The 25971-nt window shown below is 36.8% G+C and overlaps 1 protein-coding gene across 12 annotated transcripts in view; it reads left to right on the top strand.

Annotated features, from left to right (window-relative positions):
• Positions 1-25971, top strand: part of SLIT2 (slit guidance ligand 2) — a 258279-nt gene that overhangs the window by 173201 nt on the left and 59107 nt on the right. For 7 of the 12 annotated variants that reach the window (XM_069856241.1, XM_069856244.1, XM_069856243.1 and 4 more), the window contains exons 10-17: positions 17126-17197; positions 17841-17912; positions 18435-18506; positions 20245-20388; positions 20519-20682; positions 21432-21455; positions 23835-23852; positions 24934-25084. In XM_069856241.1, coding sequence (XP_069712342.1) covers positions 17126-17197; positions 17841-17912; positions 18435-18506; positions 20245-20388; positions 20519-20682; positions 21432-21455; positions 23835-23852; positions 24934-25084 — 717 coding nt within the window. The remainder of the gene's footprint in view (positions 1-17125; positions 17198-17840; positions 17913-18434; positions 18507-20244; positions 20389-20518; positions 20683-21431; positions 21456-23834; positions 23853-24933; positions 25085-25971) is intronic. The other 5 variants (XM_069856242.1, XM_069856248.1, XM_069856246.1 and 2 more) reach the window with 2 other exon arrangements.

Genomic DNA, 25971 nt, shown 5'->3' with positions numbered 1-25971 from the left:
CTCCCCACAATCAGTTCCATTCTGCATTTAGCTTTATTCCCACAGATGTTCAGATTGATAGTGTTTTTTCCTTCCCAAACAGCTATCAGGTGTGCTAGTTCCCTACTTTCCTGGAGATGGCTGAACACCTGCCTGCCAATAGGAAGCAGAGAATCAATTCCTTATTTTGTTTTGCTTGCACACACAGCTTTTGCTTTACATTTTAGTTGCTGTGGATATAGTGTACCTGGAATTTAGTATCTTTGCCACTATTGCTCACAGTATTCTTGAGAAATTGGCTACCACTGGCCTGGACAGGCATACCTTCTGCTGGGTAAAAAACTGGCTGAGTGGCTGGGCCCAGAGAGTCATGGTAGATGAAGTTAAATCCAGTTGGAGGCCGATCACAAGTGATGTTCCCCAGGGCTCAGCATTGGATCCAGTTCTGTTCAATATCTTTACTGATGATCTGGATGAGGGGATTGAGTAAGTTAGCAGATCACACTAAAGTGGGTGGAAGTGCTGATCTGCTGGAGGGTAGAGAGGCTCTACAGAAGGATCTGAACAGGCTGGACCCATGGGCTGTGACCAACAATTTGATTTTCCACAAGGCCAAGTGCCAAGTCCTGCACTTGAGACACAACAACCCTGTGCAGCACTACAGGCTTGGGGAAGAGTGGCTAGAAAGCTGCCTGGCAGAAAATAACCTGGTGGCGTTAGCTGCTAGCTGGCTGAACATGAGCCAGCAGAGTGCCCAGGTGGCCGAGAAGGCCAATGGCATCTTGGCTTGTATCAGAAACAGTGTGGCCAGCAGAACCAGGGAAGTGATTGTGCCCCTGTATTTGGCATTGGTGAGGCCACACCTTGAATGTGTCCAGTTTTGGGCTTCTCAGTACAAGGACATTTTGGTGCAGGAGCACATCTAGAAAAGGGCAACAAAGCTGGTGAAAGGGGTTGGAGCACAAGTCTTACGAGAGGCATCTAAGGGGGCTGGGGTTGTTTAGCCTGGAGAAAAGGAGGCTGAGGGGACGTCTTATCAATGTCTACAGCTACTTGAAAGGAGGTTGCAGTGAGTGGGTCTTGGACTCTTCTCTGAAGTGACAGGCGACAGGATGAGAGGAAATGGTCTCAAGTTGCACCAGGGGAGGTTCAGATTAGACATCAGGAAAAATTTCTTCACTGAAAGAGTGATGAAGCACTGGAATAAGCTGCCCAAGGAAATGCTTGAGTCACCATCCTTGAAGATATATAAAAGATGGGTAGATGAAGTGCTCAGGGAAATTCTTTAGTAGCAGACAGGTTTGGTTTGGACTCTTTCATCTCAAAGGTCTTTTCCAACCAAGTGATTCTGTGATTGTATGATTAAATTGACTTTACTCAAGCCATGAGTTTTCTGAGTTTTCTCACTTTTACCCTTCTGAGTCTTTCCCTCATCCCACTGTGGGGAGGAGTTGTGTGCAGCTGTGAGGGGCTGAGCTGCCTACTGGGGTTTAACCATGACACTTGCCTTCAATCACTTTATTCATCAGACACCTTATTAGACAAGCATATCTTTGCATGAAGGAGCAGCAACATATACAACCCACAATAAGTATTCTGCTAATGCAGAATCCTCAGTGGGTTGTCTGAGAAGGCAAAATTAAGGTGGTTGAATGGGATCTGTGGAATAGTCATCGTGTTAATATTGGGTAGCCATGGATAGAAGAGCATGCACACTAAGGTTGTGTGATATGTCATATACGGCAGAAACATTTACAAAATGTAAATGTGAGACTTTATAGGCTTCCAGAGTGACATGGCTGAGAGGTTATGTGGGCACAGAAGGGAAGTTAATGCTGCATTGTCTTCTATGCAGGGGAGGAACTAAAACATAAGATGAGTTTGCCGGCAAGGTGGGCAGGGACTCAGCAACATGAACATCTTTTTGTGCTGATGATGGTAGAGGCAATGGTTTGGAAGGAAAAATGGGAATTCCATTTAGGAAGATAGTAGGAAAATGGCTGTGCCTTCAGCCTGGTAAGGAGATTCTACCTGGAAATAACTGAGTTAGGGCAGTCGGAATAAATATATTGTGAGCAGCTTGTTGATACAAGATGGTGTTAAGAATTTCGGATGAGGAAGGACAGATGCCGGAAGTAAAAGGAAAGATGTCTCCTGAACATATCTCTATCTGTTTTACGTAAGATGTTCTTGGAAGTTTTAAAACAGGCCACCACAATGGGATTTTAAAAGATAAGTAGAATTTTACAGTTTTATGGCAATTTCATGGCTTTTTGATATCTGACTTGTGGTTTTGAACTTCACAGGATTGGAAGTACTGTGGTTTCTTCTTAGGATGTGAAGAATAATCATGTCTGTCAGTTCATTATTACTGCTGTTAAGACTGACCTGGCTGACCCTACCTGACCCAATTCCATTATTTGGCTATATAATACAAACACTTCTCCTACCTTTCACCCCTCTTATTAAAAAAAAAAAAAAAAAAGGCTGCTTGCAAACAAAGGGACTGCTTCAGAAAAAACATGTACAGTGGCTAGAAAGGCTGCATAGACTGTTTTCATTATACAACTAGTTGTATACTGGCTTTTTAGCTTGCATATGTAGATCTGTGTGCATGAAGAAAAAAAAAGTCGGGAATATGGCTCAAACACTCCCCACTATATTTCTGCTGTCAACCAGTGCTAACCATTGGAGCTAACCTACTGAATGGTGATAGAGACACTGGAAGACTGATTTTTGCATCATTGTCTTCTAGATCTACGTAGTTTAGTGGAGATACATGCTGTTAACATCCATACACCCTTGAGAAATTTGGTACTAGAGACTGCAGGGGTGTTCCTGAATCCTTAAGCATCATCACTCCTGAAGAAATGACAGGATGTGGAAGTTACTGGTTGATTCTGAATTCACTGTTAAAAGAAATGAGCATAAGATAAGAGCAAATGGGAATTTACAGAACAGAAAGGTGTTTTCCACTGAGCTGTTCACTGTACTTTCCATATTAGAAATGCTGTTGAGTTTTAAGCATGAACTAGTAGGGTCTTCAGAAGTTTATTGGCCTGAAGAGTAAAAGCACCCGTATAACAATACCTCCAGCATTTGGCTAAACATTTAACTGATTGCAGACAGAGGCTGTTTCCTGCTAGACTGGCAGTGTTCAAAACCCAGCGTGAGACCTTTTCACATTCTGAGATCCATAAGATAGATAAATATGTGTGTGCGCTCATATACATATGTATATTAGATATGCTGTGCTACAGTGCACATAGTTTATAGTGATACAGTGGGAAATATCTGATATCTACCTGTATTGTATATAGTTTGTAAGTGCTGGCTGGATAAAAAGCATATCACACTACATTGCATAGTACATCATTCATGCCATAAGACATATGAACATATATTTATTCGAAATCTGGTACAAGAAAAAATAGAACATTAGAAAAGCAAACGTTAGTCATTATTTTATTTTAAACAGATACATAGCAGTGAATGCCAGTGCAATAAGAAAAGTAGACATCAATGATGGACTTAGATTTTGAATAAAGTAGACAGAAGGATTTAGATATGCTTTGAGGCAGTGGTAAGGCTGCATTTACCATACAGTGAGAACAAAACTCACTGTAGAGGGAAGGAATATGCATTCAGGGTAATAATTAGTCCTGCCACCTTCTATTTTGCATGCCACCCTTACTTATCTCTTCTCTAAACTGAGTGTTCCAGGTCTGTTCTATTAGGTGCCCAAACCTTCTATGTCTTAATCTCCGCACATTCTCTGAACTCTGTTTTCTAAATTTCTTGACCTCCAGTGACCAAAGTTGAATACGGTTTTCAGATAATAGTGAACCATCACTTTATATTAATAGAATTTTAGTTTTCTTTCATTTACCTTTTGCAACCTAATATTCACTTGCTTTCTTTATCTGTCAGTACACTTTCTACCATGTTATCCACTGAACTATCCGTGAAGAATACTAGGTCTTTTTTCTTAGCTCTTGCAGTTTTCTCAGAAACCAGAAGTTCATGAGATATATTCCCATTATTACATTTACAGACTTTTCTGAACCTTGAGTGTGGTTGTATGCTACTTTTTAAAGCTGCTCTATGACAGACTTCAGTCCTCTCTGCTTTTAACTAACTTCAACATGCAGAAAGATTGTGAAATTCCTATATTGTTATCATACAATAAAAAGTGCTTAAAAGCTTCTTTTTTAAGGAAGTACTTTGCAACTGTTGCTTATAGTATCCCCTGAGATTAGATTAGGAAGATGATTCATATACCATAAGATCTGGTTTTTCTCTTACTCATTATGTGGTAATGTTGTCAGTATGCCAGAATGGTAATGACAGTAAACATTTGAAGAGATGTGACATGCTGTCATGGTAGCTTTGAGGGTGCTGAGGAGCTGCTGAACACAAGGCGGAAGGGTATAGTGAACACTGTTTCCACCACCGTTATACAGTTCCCACACACATGGCTTTATTATCTTAATCACCATTTTAAGCACATGCTTTGGCAGGAGCTCCCTAGTTCTCAGTGAGAGAGAAATGTGCTGGTTCCCTGTTGTTATCTGAAGGATGTACAGGCTTCAACAGCCAAATTATTATTTATTCACTAATTTTTATACTTACTACCATTACCAGATTGTTATGGACACCACTAGAAAATTTTCATTATACTTCTATTTTACATGTGCCAGATGTTGTCCAGTCTTTTCAGTACTTTACATCTGTCAATCTTTTTCTGTGTTTTCAACTGAACATTGTCATCTGATTTTCTAAACATACTTAATTGACAGGAGCATTTGAAAAATCCATAATACTTGCAAATTCCCATACTCTGGACAAGTTTCTCTGCCCTATGATGTTGTCCCCTGATTTTAGGCTGTATTTGCAGAATCCAGCACTGAATAGTACCAGCCTATCATGTTATGCTTCAGCCAACTTTATGGTCCACAAACACCCTTGCTGCTTACATCTTTCCTGCTTTTTGTATTTGCTTTATTCTATCTCATGTAAATAACCTTTTCCAATAAGCTGACAGTAAAATTTACTGTGAATTGGTTAAAATTTGGCACCCATTTCTAGCTCATATCTTTATTCTTGTATGTATAGCAAGTTACTCTTCAGAATATATAATCCACATTTAGTTTTTCAAGGTCCATTATCCACTTATTATTTGCTTTAGGTTTTGTGAAGTTTTTCTTCCAACACGTTTGTGGTTTTGTGATGTTTTGTCATGTTTTCCATCTACTTCTTCAATCCTTTCTCTAAATGGGAAGCCTGGTGTCATTCAACTACTCTGTACGTTATGAAGCATTAATTTTCTTCCTCTTTGCCCAACACAAATTTCCTGCAGATAAAATGTTGTCTGATCTGTTTCTATATAAAAATATTTCGTATTCATTATTTTGCCAGTCTATCTGAGACACTGCTGCATAAAGCCTACATAGTAGTAATAGTGTTGTTCTCTATCCTTCTGGTGTATATAATTAAACTGTATGTTTTAATGTGTACATTTCATATTAGCAATTCTATGCTCCACCACTACCTCCCCCCCAGGAAGTTCATAAATTAATCTGTATCTAAATAATGCGTTAAAACATCCTTTAAACAGAATATTGAATTTCTTAAGTATTAAACATTGGCAGTTTTTATTGAGTAAAATTTTGCATGTTAAGTCTCTGAGTGGGCCCTTTGGAGAAAAGTAAATGAAAAGGCTTTCTGTTGTGAGACTAATACTGATGTCATGACTTTGCATTGCCTTGATAGTTCTGCTGGACAACTGATTTTGGATGACATTTTAAGACAGTAGGAGCTGTCTTCTTTGCTGATGTCTACTGCTTCTGAAGCAGAGCTGGCAAGTGACTGTGCTTTCTACTGAGAAAAATGAGTTTGCACTGAAGTGGTTTAGGAATGAGCAGGCGTTTTGTGGAGGCAGAGCCAGTTGCTGAAATGCTGTTTTGTTCCAGTGCAGTTGGATTTACCAGCAAGCATCAGGGTGTTGCTGAGAGGGTTTTGTCATAATGCTGTCTGACTTCTCAATTGGTACATAAGTCAGTTGGCTAAAACTAGCAGTTCCCATTGCATGAAGTCAATTAGCAAGCAATGCATTGCCTGCCAAGTGCCTCTTGGGAAGATGCCTTCAGTAACAGTACTGCTTATCACTAAGTAGCTGCCAGTGAAAATGGAAGTAGAATAAAGCCTGTGGTGGTCCTTTCTTTTTACATTCTGGTATGATAAAGCTCAGAGCAAAATTAAGTGTTCACTGTCTCAGTGAACATAATTCTTAATCTGTATTGACCAAGTACAACTCTATCTGTACCATTTGCACCCTTTCTGCAAAATTAATTTATTTTTTTGTTATCTAAACAAATTCACACACATATGCTACATAGCATACCAAGCTTTTCTCTTCAGGGTCTGTCCGATCAATGTGATATTATTTGAGAAAGAAATACTTCATATTATCATAGAATTATTTGGGTTGGAAGAGACCTCAAGTATTATCTAGTTCCAACTCCCTGCCCTGGGCAGGGACAACTCTCTGCTCAAGGTCCCATCCAACCTGGCCTTGAACACTTCCAGGTAGGAGGCATCCACAGCTTCCCTGACAAACCTGTTCCAGTGCCTCACCATCCTCATCGTGAAGAATTTACTCTTTATGTCTCATCTAAATCTTCTCCTTTCCAATTTATAGCCATTCCACCTTGTCCTATCACTACATGCCCTTGTAAAAAGTCCCCCCCGCAGCTTTTTTGTAGACCCTTCTTGGGTACTGGAAGGTCGCTATTAGGTCTACTCGGAGCCTTCTCTTCCTTGGGCTGAACAAACCCAACTCTCTCAGCCTGTCCTCGTATGGGAGGTGCTCCTGCCCTCTGATCATCTTTGTAGCCCTCCTCTGGACCCATTTGAACAGTTCTATATCCTTCTTTTGTTGGAGATTCCAGAACTGGACACAATACTCCAGGTGGGGTCTCACAAGAGCAGAGTAGAGGGGCAGAATCACCTCCCTCGCCCTGCTGGCCACACTTCTTTTGATGCAGCCCAGGATACAGTTGGCCTTCTGGGTTGTGAGCACACATTGCTGCTCATGTTGAGCTTCTCATCAATCAGCAACCCCAAGTCCTTCTCCACGGGGCTGCTCTCAATTACATCATCCCCCATCCTGTACTGAAACCATGGATTGCCCCGACCCAGCTGTAGGCCTTTGCACTTGGCCTTGTTAAACCTCATGAGATTCACACAGGCCCACTTCTCCAGCTTGTCCAGGTCCCTCTGGGTGACTTCCCATCCTTCTGGTGTGGCATCTGCACCACTCAACTTGGTGTCTTCTGCAAACTTGCTGAGTACTCAGTCTTGCTGTCTATATAATTGATGAAGGTATTAAACAGCACTGGTCCCAGTATGGACCCCCAGGGCACACCACTGGTCATGGATCTCCCTCTGGACATTGAGCTGTTGACCACTGCTCTCTGAATATAATCATCCAACCAATTTCTTATCCACTAAACAGTCCACTTGTGAAATCCATATGTCTCCAATTTAGAAAGAAGGATGTTGTGGGAGACCATGTCAAAGGCTTGACAGAAGTCCAGATAGATTACATGTGTTGGTTTTTACTGCGTCCACTGCTGTGGTTACCCCCTCATAGAACACCACTAGGTTAGTCATACAGGACTTGCCCATGGTGAAGCCATGCTTGCTGCCACTAACCACATCCCTGTCCTCCATGAGCCTTAGCATAGTTTCTAGGAGGATCTGTTGTTCCATGATCTTCCCAGGCACAGAAGTGAGGCTGATGGGCCGGTAGTTTCATAGGTCGTCTTTTCTACCCTTTTTAAAAATGGGCACAATGTTACCCTTCTTCCACTCACCAGGGACTTCTCCTGACTGCCGTGACATTTCAAATATCATGGAGAGTGGCTTGGCAACCACATCAGCCAATTCCCTCAGGACTCTAGGATGCATCTCATCGTGTCCCGTAGACTTATATATGTTCGCGTTCCTCAGGTGGTCACAAAACTGATCCTCCTCTACTGTGGGAGGGAGTTTACCCCCGTGATCCCCATCTTGGTGTCCATTAACCCAGGAGGGGTGAGGACAGCAGTTGCTAGTAAAGACAGGCAAAAAAGTTTTTGGGTATCTCAGCCTTCTCCTTGTCTGTTGATACGAGGTCAGTTTTCATCCATCTGTCATACAGTTCATGTATTGAAGGTCATTCCTAAGATTCAAAACTAGTACTTTAATTGATTTTAGAAAATATAGCCTTTCTAATGGTGATAGGATTTATCAGCCTCTATGCAGACATTCCTTCCACATTTTAGTTTTCCAGCACTGTTAATCTCTTTTTCACTTGGTTGCATTTTAGAATTCACCTTTTGCATGAAAATTCTTTGAATGATCAGTAGAAATAACTCTAGTTCCCTTTGAATAGAGCCTTTCTGGCGTGTGTCCAAACAGACACCTTACAAATAGCAACGCGGAAGCAATGCTATTAATTGTACTGGTACTTTCTCTCAGAACGGTGTAAGTGACAGGCTCTTATTTCAAAAGCAGAGGCCAAAAAGCCATTAATGAGCTAGACTAGCTCCTGAAATTGCTGCTTTTACATTCTTCTGATTTTTCTCTTCTCTTTTGTGGCTTGAACTACCAGTCACAGTGGTTCTAAAACCTTTTTTCTTTCTGTAGTAGTACAAATAAAAGAAAAGAAATGCATTTTCAGTAAGTGTTACTAAGGGGGGTGGGGGGGAAGAGGGGAGCAGGTTACCTGCTCTGATGATCATAGCTTTGTATAAATAATTTCTAAATAAAAATTGTTTCTATCAAAACCATTTCTGTAATCAAAAGAAGGACTTAATTAAATTTACTTCTTTTTTCAGAGGGGTAGCAGACACTACAATGGAGTTTTGAGGAAGAGGAAGGATTGCTGGAGAGGAGGGTTCCTGGAGGATTGCTGCTGTTAACAAAGCAGCAGTTGTATAAATAATTCTAATCTTTTTAAGGGGTGTAGAAGACCCTAAACCACATGATATAAGAAACTAAAACCAAATATAGGAGTCAGGATTTTTAACAGTTCACCTTTATAACCTAGTCTATAATTCACTGACTTTCTAATTACTGTGACCTTGAAGATTCTTGTTCTTGTGAATGGAGCTTTCCAATATTTGAATACTAAAACTAGAAGCTGTAGGGTTGTTTCATGATAACTTTATTTACATTTCTCATGTGTTTCCTAGTTTGTCCCCTCAGACTTGTCTCGTCTTACTTTTATGATTTCTCCTATTTTACTTCATCTTTTCCTCCTTCATCTTGTTCACTCTTACATTTTGTTTCTGAAAGTCTGTTGATTAATGATTGTATATTATGCCGAGCACTCAACTACACCTTTGTGGGCTGTGTGATATTAAGCAGGATTAAAAGCTCCTGAGATTGCTTCTCAAAGTAACACTCATATTATATTAAAGGGGGAAGGGCAAGGGAGGAGGGAGGAGAGAAAAGGGAGAAAAAAGAAGGAAAGAGGGGAAAGGAAATTACATCTGACAGAACTGAACTTGACAGATGGACTTAACTGAGATAGAGTGATGAGTGACCTGATCACACTGCAGACAGCGTAATTGTGACATTTTATTTGAGAACTAGGAGCTCTATGCATGTATCTCTTCCAAGCTGAGCTTGGTATATGTACGATTTCACTGTTGTCTTTAAAATTTCATCCTTAGCTAAAAATCTTAAATAAATAGCTATTGAACATAGAAACTTGTATATTGAGACGTAAAGATTCTTATAAGACACACTGTTAAGTCATTTGGGAAGGATTTAGGCACATTTATTCAAGATGGTTCAAAGACTCACATAGCAGGAAAACTTGGAAACATCAGAGATAAGGCAGTGTCCTCTGTTTTTAGCAGCTCAAAGTGTGATTTGGCTGTCTACAGTAGCCTGACAGAAATGAGAGCAAACCCTACATTTTGGACCTTGAAAGGTCCTAATGCTGAGGGGAGGATGACCAATCTTTTTAAGACCAATCCTGACTAATGTGTTGGACTTCACATTTTTCACCAGTGAGCTGGGGAGGCATTTTGGTTTTTCATGAAATATAGAGCTTTTGCTTCTGTTTTGCCCTAAAGTATCTACATTTTTATGTCCAGAAGCTTATATCAAATAAAAGTGCATGATTTTTAGATGGAAACTGTTGAGGTATTAACGTTTTTACTTTAGTATATTTAATTTGTTAAAAAAGATTTCACTTAATTACATCTAATTTGTCTTTGGGATTTCTACCTGAATCTTTCTCAGGCAAAAATTAAAATATATTCCATTTCACTACTTCAAAAGTAGATGGTTTTGCTAATTTGATATCTAATCTTGTCTGCTTAACACACAAGAGAAATCATTTGTCATGCTCTTACTCAAAGATCTTCCTAATCTGAAAATTACCCGTAAATCATGTTACCTTATGCTTTTTTTGGAAAAAAAAAATTCTTGTTTTATTTCTCAGACACAGTGATTTTTGTAGGTAGAATATTTAATTTTGTCTTTATTAGGAGGTGTTCTATACCGCCGTTATTCACGTCTTTGGCTTTCTTCATACCATTGCGTCTTATCTTAAAGAAATATTTAAATACAGTGGACAAAGTATAATTTCATGGGTCAAGAGGATGTAGAAACATGAAACACAATGACTGGAGAAACAAAATGTGAAAGAGTCTGCAAGTAGGTACTGCCCAGAATGAGCACTGTTCCATCTCTGGATGTTTTATGCAAGTTTCTGGTGGGTATTGAAGTAGAAGAGGCACCTTGAGGGTCCTCTCTGTATTCTGTCATGGGAAACAAAATAACTCGAGCATGAAATAAATGAATATTTTATGCAGCATGAAGGGAAGCTGGAGAAGGCCCATATAGTTCTTCCAGAAAAACCCTCATAGATCCTTGACAGCTGTGCCACACTTCAGTGGTGTTGTTACTCTTAGATTTTATTTTCATGTTTGGCTCTTCACTATTGATAACTTTTCCTAAGTAATAATGTGAGTGGTGTTACTATAAAAGAAACTATGGGTACTGATTTTTCACTATTTTGTGTTTCATCATAAATGAAATGCTTTCTTCATTATTTATATATTGCTAAATACATGGTCCAGTAAACACCAACAACTTGTGGGAAGTGTTCTTGGTTAAAAAACTTCATTTACATTTTTCTGGCGAATTTATGGTGTAAGTCCATGTATTGCTTAGCATCTAGTAAGGACTTCTTCCACACTGTCGGTCTGGCACAACAGTGGAATTCTCAAGCTTGTGTTCCTGCTCAGTGAGAACTGGTTGAAAAGATACTGCTTGTGATGAGAAAAGAGTATAGCAGCATTGCATGTGTTTTTTTGTGAACTTAATGCAGTTTCTCTTAACAGCTCAGGTAGTTTTTGTGGTATAACAACTCTCATCAAAAATAGGCTAATTAGAGAGGCTTTTACTTGACTCTAGGTGACTCAGGTTAATTGCACTGGAGCCACACTCTGACAGATGCCGAAGTACTGAGAAAATAATTCTTTAGGAGTGGTGCATTTTGCCTATAACCTGAATCTGTAATAATTTTAGGAATATAAAGAGTACAATCATTAATGGTGCTGTAGGGTTCAGAGCATGAGATGGCCCTTTCTGTGATGAAAAATTAAACAAATGCAGGTTTGGGAGTTGCTTTTGACTAAAAGCAGTGAATTGTTTAATAGCTTTAGTATGACAGCTCTCGTTATTTTTTGATGTAATGCAGACGTTATGTAAATGTCATTTACAATCAGTCCCCTAAGGAAATATTTGATAGAACAATTAGACTGGATGTTAACAGTTTGGCAAGCTTTAGGGCAACATTGATAGTGATTCTTTATATGCAAATATTTAGGAAACTGTCAACCAGATTTATTAATACACTGAATTAGAGCCTGAAATTCTAAAGTACAAGTAATACAGTCATTAAAAATAAATCTTGTTGTTCTTGTTAGACATGGATGATATTACGGGTACCAACAGAATTCTTTTCTTGCTAAAGTTAGAAGTGACATTTAGTGGATAGAGAACTGTTCAGTCGTTTAGAGAGGAAAAAAGGAACTTCCTATAATAGCCTCAAGGATTCCTGTAGCAAAGGGCAACTATTGAAGTTTCTTTATTGAAAAAAAAAAAAACAAAACAAAACAAAAATGCACCAGAAACATGGCAGATGTTGCATATGATGAGAAATGTGTTGGCTGTGTATTGCAGTTCTTCAGATTCAGGAGCTGCACTGAATCCCATCACTGAAATAATTTTCTGTTTTCTGACAGCTGTTTTTGACATTTACTTTAAAAGCAGATGGGGAAAATGCAAAGAAGAGCTGTCAATTTTATTACCATGTATAATCAGCATCTGTGCAATACATCAGACTCATTGCACATCTTACACTTTCTTCTCTGTAGTAAAAATTCTTTTGAGGTTTCTTGACAACCTTGCTCCAGACTTTTTGTTAATTAGTAGATGCTGGAATTAAATATATAGATTAATTAACAGTTAAAGCCACTGTTGTATTGACCAAATTTACTTAATCAAGATGTTATGTTCTATATAAAATATTATAAAATTATAGAATTATAAAGTATATGGCTAATTTGCTGCTCCATATTTAATGTCTTTTCTTAAGGGAGGGTGTTCTACTTTATTTTATTGCTACAAAATATTTTTGTTTAGGTCTATCTCTGACCCCTTAACGTACATTTTGGTGCAGCCCATCTTTGTGCAGTATTTTTTACCTTTCTTTACTCAGCTATCTTTGTATATTGTACCTCATCTGCATGACTTAAAATAAAAATGATTCTGTAGGGAACAGGGTGTTCTTCATTTCCAGTCTGTCCTCTTTCCTGATGCAGAACTCTTTCACAGAAATTACTTTTTATAGTGGGAAATAAGCTAATTTATAAGTGTCAGTATAAATAAGCATGTTGTCTGTCTCTGTAAGTGCAGAAGTAGTAATGAGTAGTGGTGTGCTGCGGGCTTATAGTAGGGAACATCATCCTCCTGGAAAGTGTCAAGTGATTTACATGTCAGAGGGTTCTCTGGGGACTGAGTAGGAGGAATCTGTCCACTGGCTGGGGACCTACTTTGATTTGATTTGATTAGGTTGGAAGTCACAACTGCAGAGGCACTTTTGTTTCTTAGAATAGTAGGTGATTGTACATTCTGGTGTCTGCAGGGATAAGCAGGGGGGAAAGATTCAGGGAAAGAAATGTTCACAGTAAATTTCCTAGATAGGAGGCGTTAGGGAATAGTCTTCAAAAAAGATTTCAACCAGTTTGGCAGTCTTAAAAGACAGTAAAACACTTATGTATTGATGCAGGACTCTTTGAAGTGAAATGCTAAAAGGACCAGGAGGCTTAATACTAAAAGCATTAATTAGCGTTTTTGTGGTGATGGGCAGAGTACTTCTTACACATAAGGCAGTACAAGCTTTGATGAAGCATGTACTTAACTGTCTTCCTCCATTATCTTACCTTATTAAATATGCTACTAAAATTGACTGTGGCTTTTGAAAAAGAAACCACCAAGACACTGTTTATAATACATACATGATCGTTTATAAAAAGAACAACTTCAAAAGGAGATATGCACAGAATTTAATAAAATTTCCATTGAAAAATACTGATATTAGCTTATTGTTCATCTGTAATGTAATAGTAATTCTGGCCATGTCATTTGTGAGCACTTAATAGCTGACTTTTTTCAGTAATAGATAACTACAACCCATCCTATTCCAGAATTTAAAATGTTTCATTTAATGTGAGGAATCAATATAAAGGAGTTTTTAATTACTATGGGTTTTATCAGTAGAATGCAAATTCCTTTAGATATTAGTCTATCTGTGCTTTGTGACTCTGGAATATATCTAATTGGATTTTCTCTGGAATACTGGATGCAAATTTGCACTCTGAAATTCAGCTGATTCTAGGAAGATAAAGCAGATTAGAGGATAACAAAGCTTGAAAATATGGATTTGTTTTACTTTCTTTACAGACTATCTGGGGTATAAAAGATTTTTCTTCTGTATTTATATAATGTTATTTATCCTCTTAGACTAATCCCATTTTCCAAAATGTGATGTGTTTTAGCGCATACACTGTGGCATGAGTTAAGAGAAGACATATTTAGATGATCCTACTGTAAAAAATCTTTTATCCAGAACAGCTTGTAAATTTATCCCAGCACCGCACAGTCTATCCGTTACACTATGAATTTCTTACTAAAAGGAAATCGTGGGCAAAGTTGACATGGAGTTCATTTTATATATCCACTGGTGAATTGGTAGCTGGCTGTATTACAATTGCTAGAAAATTATCTTTCCAAAATACGCTGTAGTAGGACTTCTTCAGGTTTTGGACCCACATAATTTGTAGATGGATTGGACAGCACTATACTATATCTGCTATTCTATCTTCTCATAAAAAATGGCATACATGTATCGTCTAGGGTACTTCCGCATATAGAACTAATATATTTTTAAAAATAAAAGAGTAAACTAGAAAATACTTTGTGTCTTAATTTAACACTAGATCCCACTTTCTCAAGTTAAATGCTATCACGTTAAATCATTTGTGGTTAAAAGCACTATATGCTTAAAGATAGGTGAATGTAGACTGGATGGCCACCAGCATTAGGTTACAAATCTCTACATCATGGGGTAATAAGCAGCAAAGGAGGCTTGTGACATCTTCATGTGGGAGCATTGCCGCTGTCTTTCCCAAGTACGCAGAGGCATTTTTCTCTAGTGTGTCTTCTGTCCAGCAATTCAAGTCCTTCCCTGTCCTTTTTACCACCACCGCCACCCCATTTCCAGTTGTCTTGAGTATGCTCTACATGTTTCCTTGTGCAAGAGATTCTTTGGCTGGTTTTCAAAGCTACACACCTGATGAATGTCTGGTCAGGCTCTCCCTTGTGGTTAGGCAGTTGATTGCTGCCAAATAGAATGTGTAACAGGAATTGGTGGATTGCTGACATTCCCTTCATGGCTGGGTTAGTTTGGTTTCTCAACTTCTTCCCACTGATAAAATAAGGAAAGTTTTAAAAATTTTTATCTGAAAGTTTTACCTAGCCAGATGAGTAGAAAACCAGATGATGAATAACTAGAAGATGCATAATCTTAATTTTCTGGGGAAACAAGCTAAAAATATAGTGTAAGAACAGAAAATACTTGGGTTTATTCTAACTTGGTGTTGACCTCTAACTTAAGCAAGTTTTTACTTATTCAGATGTTTGCCTTCTGCAAATTCTTAACTAGTACGCTCAAGTGTACTAGATAAGAGTGACCTTGATCCTTTGTAGCCTAGTCAGTACTCCTAGTCCGATGCAAAACGTGTTTCATGATTCCAAGAGGCTTAGCCAGGGTAGAGAAAGTATATGGAAGTATATCATGTTTATGGAAAAAGTTAATATTCTTATGCCATGGAATTCCCTACAGTGTTTGAAATAAACCTGAAAACCCTAGCAAGGTGGTAACATTTTCCTAGTTAAAGACTTTTTTTTTTAAATATGAACCCTGTCTAAAACACCAACAATAAAATGAGACTATCTGTGTGCCAGGAAGATTTTTTTTTAGGATTTTTATTTTCTTAGTTTCCTTATTCAAGAACAAATTCTGGCAAGGTAAAGCAGAGTCAGAGATTTTGAGTATTAAGTGAATAAATATCTCCATCTGAACAAAACTTCATGAAAGCAGTAAGTTTTTTCTTTAGATCAGCTGTACAGTGAATTCTGGAGAAACTTACCAAAAAAAAAAGAAGCAGTTGTAATAAGAGTTTAATGGAAAGGCTTATGCAAAGTGAACATATGAGCTTATTAGTTACACTGCACACACACAGACTCGTATGTCTCTATCAGAGCAAAAATAAAACAGAAGAAAGTTAATAGGATTAGGGTAAAAAAAAGGCTAGTATTTCTGCATCTACATTTTAAAAGGCTAATATTTCTACATCTAGATTTAAAAAGGCTTTTTTATGTTAGATTCTGGGTCAGCATCTGAGTGATATAAAACAGTGCAGTAAATTCTACAGAATTGTGCGTCCTTACATGAAATAAATTTTTGGCATTATCTTTATGTACTTGGAGCACAGTAAGAGTTTGTACCTGTGTATGAAAGAGGGATATTATTATTATTATATAAGCATGGTATGCATATTCAAGTAATACTGCCTTTTCCTGTTGTGCCTTTTCATATAAATAGTTCAGTCCTTACATCTACATAATAGAAATTTTTGAACAGCCATAATCATGAAACACTGTGGTACCTGAAAAGGTAGCTTCTATTTTAAATGTGCTTATCGCTGAATCTGTTTTGACTTTTTGGCAAGTGGGCCATAGGTCTGTATCAGCATAGATTTCCCATATGTAAAGCTCTGGCACTTCAAAAAATTCTTTGAAAACTGTTTCCATCAGCAAATTCACACTTTGCAGTATAGCAAGTTTCAGTCACAGTCACTATACATACAAAGCAAATGTGGCTAGTGATATAAACTACAGTTTTGGATAAAAATACTTGTTTAAAATAGTTAGAAGTGACTGTGCAATCCTAGTACTGTCTTAAAGAAAATGTGTTACAGACTGTATCTGAAGAAATCCTCTGTGTGTGTTTAAAACCATGGCATTTGCCTTACTGCAGGTAGCAACATACAATAGGAAGATTCCTCTCCCCTTTCTTATGGCTTATATCTTTGAATGATTAACTCACAGAAGTCTTTGGACACTTTTAAATAAAACTTAGTATAAAAATGCTTTAGGTGAATAAATATACTAATTCAAATTTTAATTTTTAATGACAATTCTAGCTTAAATTATACAAAAAACTTGTGTGCTCTGAAAGTAAGTTTTCTTCAGGGAAAAATATCAAGATTGGGTTTTAATTCACAACATTACATTCCATAGGTTAAAAGGCTTTTTACAGAAAGAAACTGATTTTTTTAGTAATGAAAACTGAAATGAAATTTCAGTTATACTGAAGTATACTGAAAAAGTTATACTGAAAACAAAAGCAAAAGCAGCCTTCTTTGTTACAATCTATCCCTTCTGGTTTGTAATGACTTTAGAATGATGTTTGGTTTGGGGTTTGTGTTCTTATTTTGTTGTTATTGTTTTGCAGCCGATTAGAACAAAATTCAATCAAGGTTATACCTCCTGGAGCTTTCTCACCATATAAAAAGCTTCGAAGAATGTATGTACCTAATAATTCAGATTTATTTTTTTTACTTTCTGACTTATATACACACACTTACACATATAGATATACACATTTAAAAAAATTAAAAACAAGTAAAGGTCATACAGAGGAACTGCAATCAATGTGTGAGCATTTAAGAAAATTTGACTGCTAGAAGATTAATATGGCAGCCTGATTATTAAGATAATTTAGCATCTTTGTTATATTAATAAAAATTGTTCTATTGAATATTGATATTATTTAATATAGTTCTGCTTAGAAACAGTATATTACTGTAATGAACATTCTGTTAAAGAAAGTAAATTAATGGGGATAAGTCACTGTTATTTCAGAATACCTTTGAGCCTGTGCAGTCCTGTGACCAACACAAGCAGAGAATTCTTAATGAACTGTACTTGAGAAATCAGGAAAAGTAAATCTCTGTTGGTTTTTTTCAAGTACTTGAAAGCTCTATTTTTAACCATCCATTTTGGTTTGATGTACTAGCAATTTTTTAATTAAAATTCTTTGGGAGTGTCTCACATAAATACTTCAATTTCTGTTTTCTTTCCATGTGTAACTCTATTTAGATATTATTTTAATATTTATTATTTTGAATATAGTTTGAATGAAGTTAAGCAAATTTCCTTTATTTCAGTGACCTGAGCAATAACCAGATCTCTGAAGCAGCTCCAGATGCTTTCCAGGGCTTACGTTCACTCAATTCACTGTAGGTATCTGTTTGACATATAAAAACAGTAGCAAATTTCTCACATTCTTATAGTGAAATTATTTTGGACTTCCAGCTCTCTGCAGAATTTTCATATAAATTCAAGCTGTAAAAGTAACTTCAGAATGTTAGAGTGATAATTAAATATGATATTACAGCTGAACACTAAAAATGTATGGGTTTTTTATAAATATGTTCATGGCAAAGAGTTGAACAAAATCAAACATTTATATTATTCCCTAGTTAGTTGTTCTTATAAAGCAGCAAATCCACTTGCAAAGACACCTTGGTAAGGCAGTTAACAGTGAGGTACTGATTCTGCTGAGAGCTATTTGGGCAAAAAGTCTTTTGGGAAAATGTGTGATCCCACTACATCACAGGACCACAATTGCCTTGCAAGTATCAAGTTATTGCTGTTAAATTCCCTTCAGGAAAATGAAAAATTCTTTATTTTTAAAGTCAAAATCACATAGTATATGCCTTTCATAGTCATGGCTTTCTTGGCTTTATTTCCTGGTACAGTGTCCTCTATGGCAATAAAATTACAGAACTTCCAAAGGGCCTATTTGAAGGACTCTTTTCTCTGCAACTGTTGTGAGTATTTTTTTTTATTATTTACTCTATTTTGGGATGATTCAGAAGGGTAAACTTGATGAGGGATACATGCCTGAAGAAGAAATTTGATGATATCTTAGTTAATATCTCAGCCTAAAATGATTACAATGAAATTATTCTCTTGTGTGGCAGTTAAAAGCATAAAACATGTAAGATATGATGCTGTCTTGCCCCGTAAACAGCAAATAATATGTATAAATTTGTGTGTGAGCCATAGAATGAATCTCTGTATACAGTTTCATACAGAGAAAATATGCAGTGGAAATGCTATGTACTTTTATTTCTACTTATACCCATGGAAGAACAGTACAGTGCAGTACAGTTTCATTAATGACTTCTAATGTTTGCTGACACTCTTCTCTGTACAGTTCTTTGACTCTGTGAACTCCATCTGCTATTTGGGTTAACACTTTGGAAATTTGCATGTATAGTCATATAAACCATTTCTATTTAGATTTGATACTAGGAATAAAGAAGAATGTTATGTTGATAAGTTTATTGTATATTGTCAATTTTTAGCAGAAAAGGCTTTGTACTAGTTGTTCTTCTTCTATTAAAGAAATTTGTGAAATAGACCATAATCCATAATAACTGGCTTGTCGAGTTAAAGCTGCTTCTTAAAGAATTCAGAATTTCTTCCCACTTGATTAAAAGAATTTAATGTCCAAAGTTCATAGTGTAATGATTAGCAATATGTACTACTAGCAACTCATTGAAGATGGCAAAGCAGTTAAGTAAATACTAAGAAAATGCAAGTTCTAGCACCATCTAGAGGTTTCTGGTTTGATTTATTTTAGTCACAAGCTATTAATAGTATAGCAGAGGGAGGGTATGCATTCCTGTATTTTTTAAAAAAGATTTCAGTTAGAAAATGTATTTCAGACTATTTATTCTGCTTTAGAAACATTTTCATAGCTTGATATACTTCGCATGGACAATACATTTCAGTCTAAGTAAATTTCTGCTTGTGTGGTTAAACTGTTTATCAGAGCATTGTTTTTCAAATCCACTGTTCTACTCCATTCCATTTCTGGATGGATACACGAAAAAGAATAAAAAAGATTTGGTTGTAAAAATGCATTCAGTAGAATGACTTTTTATTTCTCTTCAAAAGTGTGAAGGAGTTGGTTTAGATTGGCATGTTTGTTTTAACTTTAGAAGTCTGGGAGGCACAGGGAAGAAAAGGTTCCCTTTGAAGATGGAGAGGAAAAAGGATCCAAGACAGATTTGGATATGTTCCATGCCACCAGTTTTTACTACAACTCTGTTAATGCGGCAGCATGCTGATTAGTAACAAATAATTAAAAGTGCCACTGCACATATCTTCCAGCTAATGAACACAGTGTTCAGTTCCTTTTTTGTTTGTTTTTTTTATTTGGCAAAAGGAACTAGTTTTCCTTGCAGATATTTGATTTTTTAATCTTGTTGCTTTGCATAGACAAACATCACACACACGTACCAGCATATACAAGAAATATGATTTTAGTGGAACAACCCCCTACATTTCAATTCCAAGATGCAAATATTTAGGAAATGTTTCAGAGCACCTAAGAAAAATATTTCAATTCACTGAAATCCCTTATGTCACTGCCAATATTTTTTACTATATCTCTTGTTCTGGTTACAAATGCATATAAAGAATTAACTGTGAAAAAAACAGAGGCTGCAGCAATATTAGTGAATTCTTTCAGTTTTATAATTGTCTTCCATTAAACAGGTTATTGAATGCCAACAAGATCAACTGCCTGCGAGTTGATGCTTTTCAAGATCTGCACAACTTGAATCTTCTTTCTTTGTATGACAACAAGCTTCAGACCATTGCAAAAGGCACCTTCTCACCCCTACGTGCAATTCAGACCTTGTATGTATGCCCTTGTTTATGGTTGTCTTTAGTATGACCTGATATTCTGCAATTGTGCTAAAAATATCAGGAACTGCTGAGACCAAAGAGAAAATAATGTGTGAAATTAACATTTTTTTCTTCATGAAAGGCATTTGGCTCAGAACCCATTTATCTGTGACTGCCATCTGAAGTGGCTGGCGGATTATCTTCATGCAAACCCCATTGAGACCAGTGGTGCCCGTTGCACCAGCCCCCGCCGTCTGGCAAACAAAAGGATCGGCCAGATCAAAAGCAAGAAATTCCGCTGCTCAGGTAATTTTCTTCGTTCAGCTGCTGTTTTTCTTTTATTGGCAAAAACAGTGGTTATAGAAGTTCTAGTGAAGACAGCTGGCACTCTACGGAATTTTTAAACATTGCAGAATCTTTTTGAGTTCTTTGACTGAAGGGGGAAAATCATCGAAGTCATAGACTATTGGATCATGGAACATTACTGTAGTTAACACATTTGGCACTATTTCTGAATAGCATTAAATCTAACAAAAATGCAATATATAATACTTCGGAATGAAATGCTGAAGTTATTCATTACAAGTATCACCAACATAAATCATTTTGTAAAATTTCCACATGGCTCTGGAGTATGTGAAAGATCTAAAAATTTCTAGCTAAATATGGAAACACAACATGTTCATTTTATACAGGGAGCTTACCTCATACTGAAATTTACTGTTTTCTTTTTCTAATCTCATTCCATTTCCTACTTACATTTCTCTAAATCCTAACTTTTGTCATATGGTATCCAGCTGTTCCAGGTGCATTTCACATTCTACAATTTATTCAGTCTGAACTGCAAATACCAGATGAGAACTGTTTGTTATCCATGTCCCGGATACATTTATGACTATTCACACTTTGTTGTTTATTGGCTCTCATTGTGAATACACATTTTTTTTCACTTAATTATCTGTAGTTAACTGTAGTCCATACTTAATCTAATAAAACTCATTCTCTGCTTGCTGACATTCAGGTGCATCTTCTATTTTTTTTTTCTCTTTATTTAGCTAAAGAACAGTATTTCATTCCAGGTAGGTTTGGCTCTGCAGTAAGGTTGACTAACTGCAGATACGCTCTCCCTTTCCCCCAAAAAGCAAAGTTTGTTTTAGCTTTTAGGAAACTGATGCATGTGTATTAACATTAGTCAATCCTGTAGCTAGACATAGTTTTCCTTTGTAGATTACTAATAGTTCTGTTTTCTGAATATAAGAGCTTAGCATGCAGCTCCATTTACTTTTTCTTTTGCCCTGCAAAATTTGCACACAACCTACCAAAATTATATGTCTACTTAAATTATTTAGAAGGTTGCACCTGCTAGTTCATATATCAATCGACCCCTTTGCTTACCTTGTACTCTGCCTTTCTCCCACTACTGTTTTTAAAATGTAGCTTTTGAGCTGCTTTTAAACACAGGAAGCCATGCTACCATCGAAGAGCTAATACAATTTTAAAAAGAAACCTTGCACAAGTGAACATTTTCTTGCCTTGCTTTCATGCTCTACGCTGGCTGCAGCTACTGCTTGCTCACCCTCCTTGTGTTTGCAAAATTGCAGTGGAATGCTTGGAAAAGAAAGCTGATATTCTTCATTAAAGGCATTATGTGGTCACATGCATACAATAAATCAGAAATGCTTAAAGAAAATACAACTTTAGAGTTGGGGTTAAACAGCAGTTTACACACTGCTTTAAGCTACAACGAGTCTATGTTATTTTCACAGAAGATTTACTGATGTTCACCCTAGCTCTTTGAAATATATTTATTTTACCTTGCTTGTCGGATGTGTGCACTGATTTCTTAACAGAAAAAAACACTGATGCATTTGCATTATGTTCCTAACAGATTATAAATTACTAATTGGCAAAATAAACAAGGGAATAGTTAATCTATTGATGAATTACAGTATGCGACTTGCAAGCAGGGTTCTCTACCATAGTTTAATATCTATAAAAATATCTACAATCATTTATTATGACACCAGTGCACTTGTTCTTTCAGTTATTACAGTTATGTTAATCTGCAGTGTCTGAAGTACTGATTTATTGATTAGTCTTTGTCTTTTAAGCTGGTATATTTAACAGCTCTTCTAATTCCATGTGATGTATCACTTAAATTTGCAGCAATCATGTAACATTCTTCATGCTCTCATACTAATATGTTGGTTTGAATATGAAGAAAAGACAAAATGAAATACAAACTAAGGCAGCAATTTGTCAGCATTGGCAGCCGCGAAAATGTGTTTTAAAGCAGCATAAAACAGAGGGGGATTAAATTTCTCAAACCTGTAGTACCACTCAATTCCTTAATGAGTAGAACAGCTGTATTCCTCCCACAGAGGGATTTCTACTCACGCCTTGCCAGCACAACTTTTGTCTCTGAGTTAGAAGTGTTTTCTTGCCAGCAAATGTCTTCAAAGCTGGTTTATAATATGGCCACACATGCAGTTTAGATTTCTTTATGTACCCTTTAAAAATGCTATTCTGAAAAAAAAAAAAAATATATATATAAAAAGAAGAAAAATAATTAAATAATTAAATTTATCAGGTGCTACAGGCTTGTTTCTTGAAATACAGCTTCTGTGCTTTCTCTTTCTATTAGGTTATCAGAGAGATGCTGCATAAAATTCTTGTAGTTGTTGAAGACTTTGTTCCTGAATATTTCAGTTGTTTATTAAAACTGCTGATAGTGGCTTACTCTGGATGCAGGAGGAAAAAAAGTGTATTTGTAGCCTCACTTTTTGAGTGTTCATAAGTTCTAAAACCACTTCTTTACGCATCAGTAATTACTGTTAAAATATTAACATTTCTTTAAAATCTTAAATATTTTTCATATTTGTTTTAAATATGTCATTGAGAAATGTTGATCTGCAGGCAGAAGTCAGGAGAATTTCATTATAGTGCTTTGGACAACTAGGGATTGTACAATTATTAAATTATTAATTCAAAAAAAAATCATTTGTCTGCTCGCTCATAGAAATATTGCATATAATCATCTGTGTTACTTAGACATTTACAAAAGCTGGCTAACATAATATGTGATGACTGTTAAGGGTTTATTTTACTCCCTTGAACAATCTGTTTCTCCTCTGTTTCTTTGGTTTATTAAGGTTTTAAGTGGCATAGGATGTATGTATGTTCAAGTGAATAGTTTTTGAAAAAAACATTCAAAATAGTGAAAAATAATGCATGGGAGGCATTATCATCATATATGAAATCTGTAATTAATCCCAATCTTTTCTTCATTTTTTAATGCCGCTTAAAATAAATTATTCTTTCTCTTGCTGAAGATGGTATCCCTTAGCAACATCTTCTAATCAAACTAGAGCAGAGAACATGAGAGCTTAGTTCATGTTTTTGTCTTAATTGGGATTACTCTGTCTTTCTTTCCTTCTTGGCTATCTTTACTTTTGCAGGAGTTCACCATTTTGGCTGTAAGTAAAGTTCAGTGTCTGAGCTAAATCACAATGTACCTCCCAGCCCTGATGCACCTTCTACTAGTCTCAGTCTTTTCACCTTTGTCCACGAAGAACCCACAGGTCCTTTCAGCTTCTCTTTGTTTTCTTTGTCATCCACCCTCAGTTCCTTAATGGATGTTTTCTCCTGATATGTTTAGGATGTTTTCTTTGACTCTGGGAAATGGTGGAGGCAACTTTCAATGTGGTTCATTATTTTTGTACTTTTTATTTAATCTGTGACAGTAATACTGTTACTGTGGCACTGGACATTCAGTAATAAGAATGCCATGTCATGTAAGCAAGTATTAAACTTCAAATGCTTCTGTAACTTATACCTACTCCTTCCTCTTTTCCCTTGCTCTTATCCTTGGCATATTGGATGCAGTTTTGATAATGTAGCGAGATTTTCTGTTGTGCTTGATCTAACCATGTGGTTGTGAGGTATGAGTAAAACATGGTTCTGTCAAGCACCATGGAACGTCACGCAGCTTTCTACAGCATGGCAAGCTGCTGAGGCTTTAAGTCAGGATCACACATTTTTAAATTTAAGCTGAAAACAGGGCTTTCAATCTTATGGGTTTGAGATGATGTGGAGTATCAGGACTATAAAAAAAAAATGACAGGTTAATGAAGTCTGCTCAGCAATTCAAATTTATAATGAGAAAGAGAAAAGGTGGCATTCATGATCTATTTATTCTTGATACAGAGAAAGAAAATAAATTCTAAAAGAATCAGTGGCATTTGTGTGATTAGCTGTAAACAAGGCTAGATTGGCTGACAGCATAATCAGCAGAAAGTACAGCTGTGAAAAGCTCAAGTTAATGTTATCCCGTTATGTGAAGTTGGTCACAGTTTCTTTTTCCAGCATATCTTAAGCCCCTATATTTAACCCTCTCTTGAAGCCCTTGTGTCTGTTCAGTATCACAAAGTTTATCATACATTTCCCAAGTTGCCCACCTGTTATCTGCATTGCAGACATCTTTTCAACCTACTTCCAAGAAGCAATTCTTATACTTTCTTGACTCAGTATCTGTATTTTGACTTGACTTTTCCACAGGCACTGAAGATTACAGATCCAAATTAAGTGGAGACTGCTTTGCAGATTTGGCATGCCCTGAGAAATGTCGCTGTGAAGGGACCACAGTGGACTGCTCCAATCAGAAACTCAACAAAATTCCTGATCACATCCCCCAGTACACAGCAGAGTTGTAAGTTGAACCCATAATAAAGCAACATCTAGTTCTCCAGTACATGAACTACCCACTTGGATTTTTTTTGAAAGATAATTGAGTTTATTTTGCTTTTTATTCTAACTACAAGAGGAAGTAGGGCATCCAGTAACCAGGGGTCTGTCTTACGAAGTTCTACCTAGGTGTTTAATAAAACAGAGCTGATTGTTCTTATGCAGCGCACACATTATGTGTGTCAGGCAGGAGACCAGAGGAAGATAAAGCAGACAAACAAGACAGAGTTGGGTTAGAGAAGATGACATAATAATGTAATGAACACAGATGAGTAGAAAAGAAGTCACAGATTATTACTTGCTTAATAAGTCCCATATGAAAATGATTTGTAGGCATTATAACTGAAGTGGTCTTCAGGGAGGGATTGAAAGATAAAATTAAGACAGCTTTACACAGTTTTCCCATGTGCAAAGCAAAGTATGAAAGAGAATGCAGAGATGCTTGAAGGATCAGCAGAAAGGCAGGAGATAAAGGTGGGGGGAAATAGCTATTTTTCATAGGAGATTGAGTGTAAAGAGGAAGGCAGAATGATGAAGGGCAAAAGAGAGGGACTTGGATTTGATGTAGTAAAGTGGGGACAGAGGTATGGAGGCAAGAGCACTGCGATCAAGTTCCGACCCACAGGAATGAGATAAGAAACAATATGGCACATCTTAAAATATGTCTGCAGCTGGCATCAAAGCAACAGTCTGGCAATATGAAGGTATGAAATAATGTAGTTAAGGATTTGGACTATCTGGCCAGGAAAAGGAATTTGAAACTAGTTTTTGTCTGTTTCTGGGCTGGGAGAAGGAGTTGAACTTAGAGATGTTCTAATTAGAAATCTGAGTGGGAATTCTAGTTGTGCTTAG

This window comes from Phaenicophaeus curvirostris, chromosome 4 (assembly GCF_032191515.1).
Source record: "Phaenicophaeus curvirostris isolate KB17595 chromosome 4, BPBGC_Pcur_1.0, whole genome shotgun sequence".
NCBI lineage: Eukaryota > Metazoa > Chordata > Aves > Cuculiformes > Cuculidae > Phaenicophaeus > Phaenicophaeus curvirostris.
Note: the sequence above shows the minus strand (reverse complement) of the source record. Positions and strands in the feature narration are given on the sequence as shown.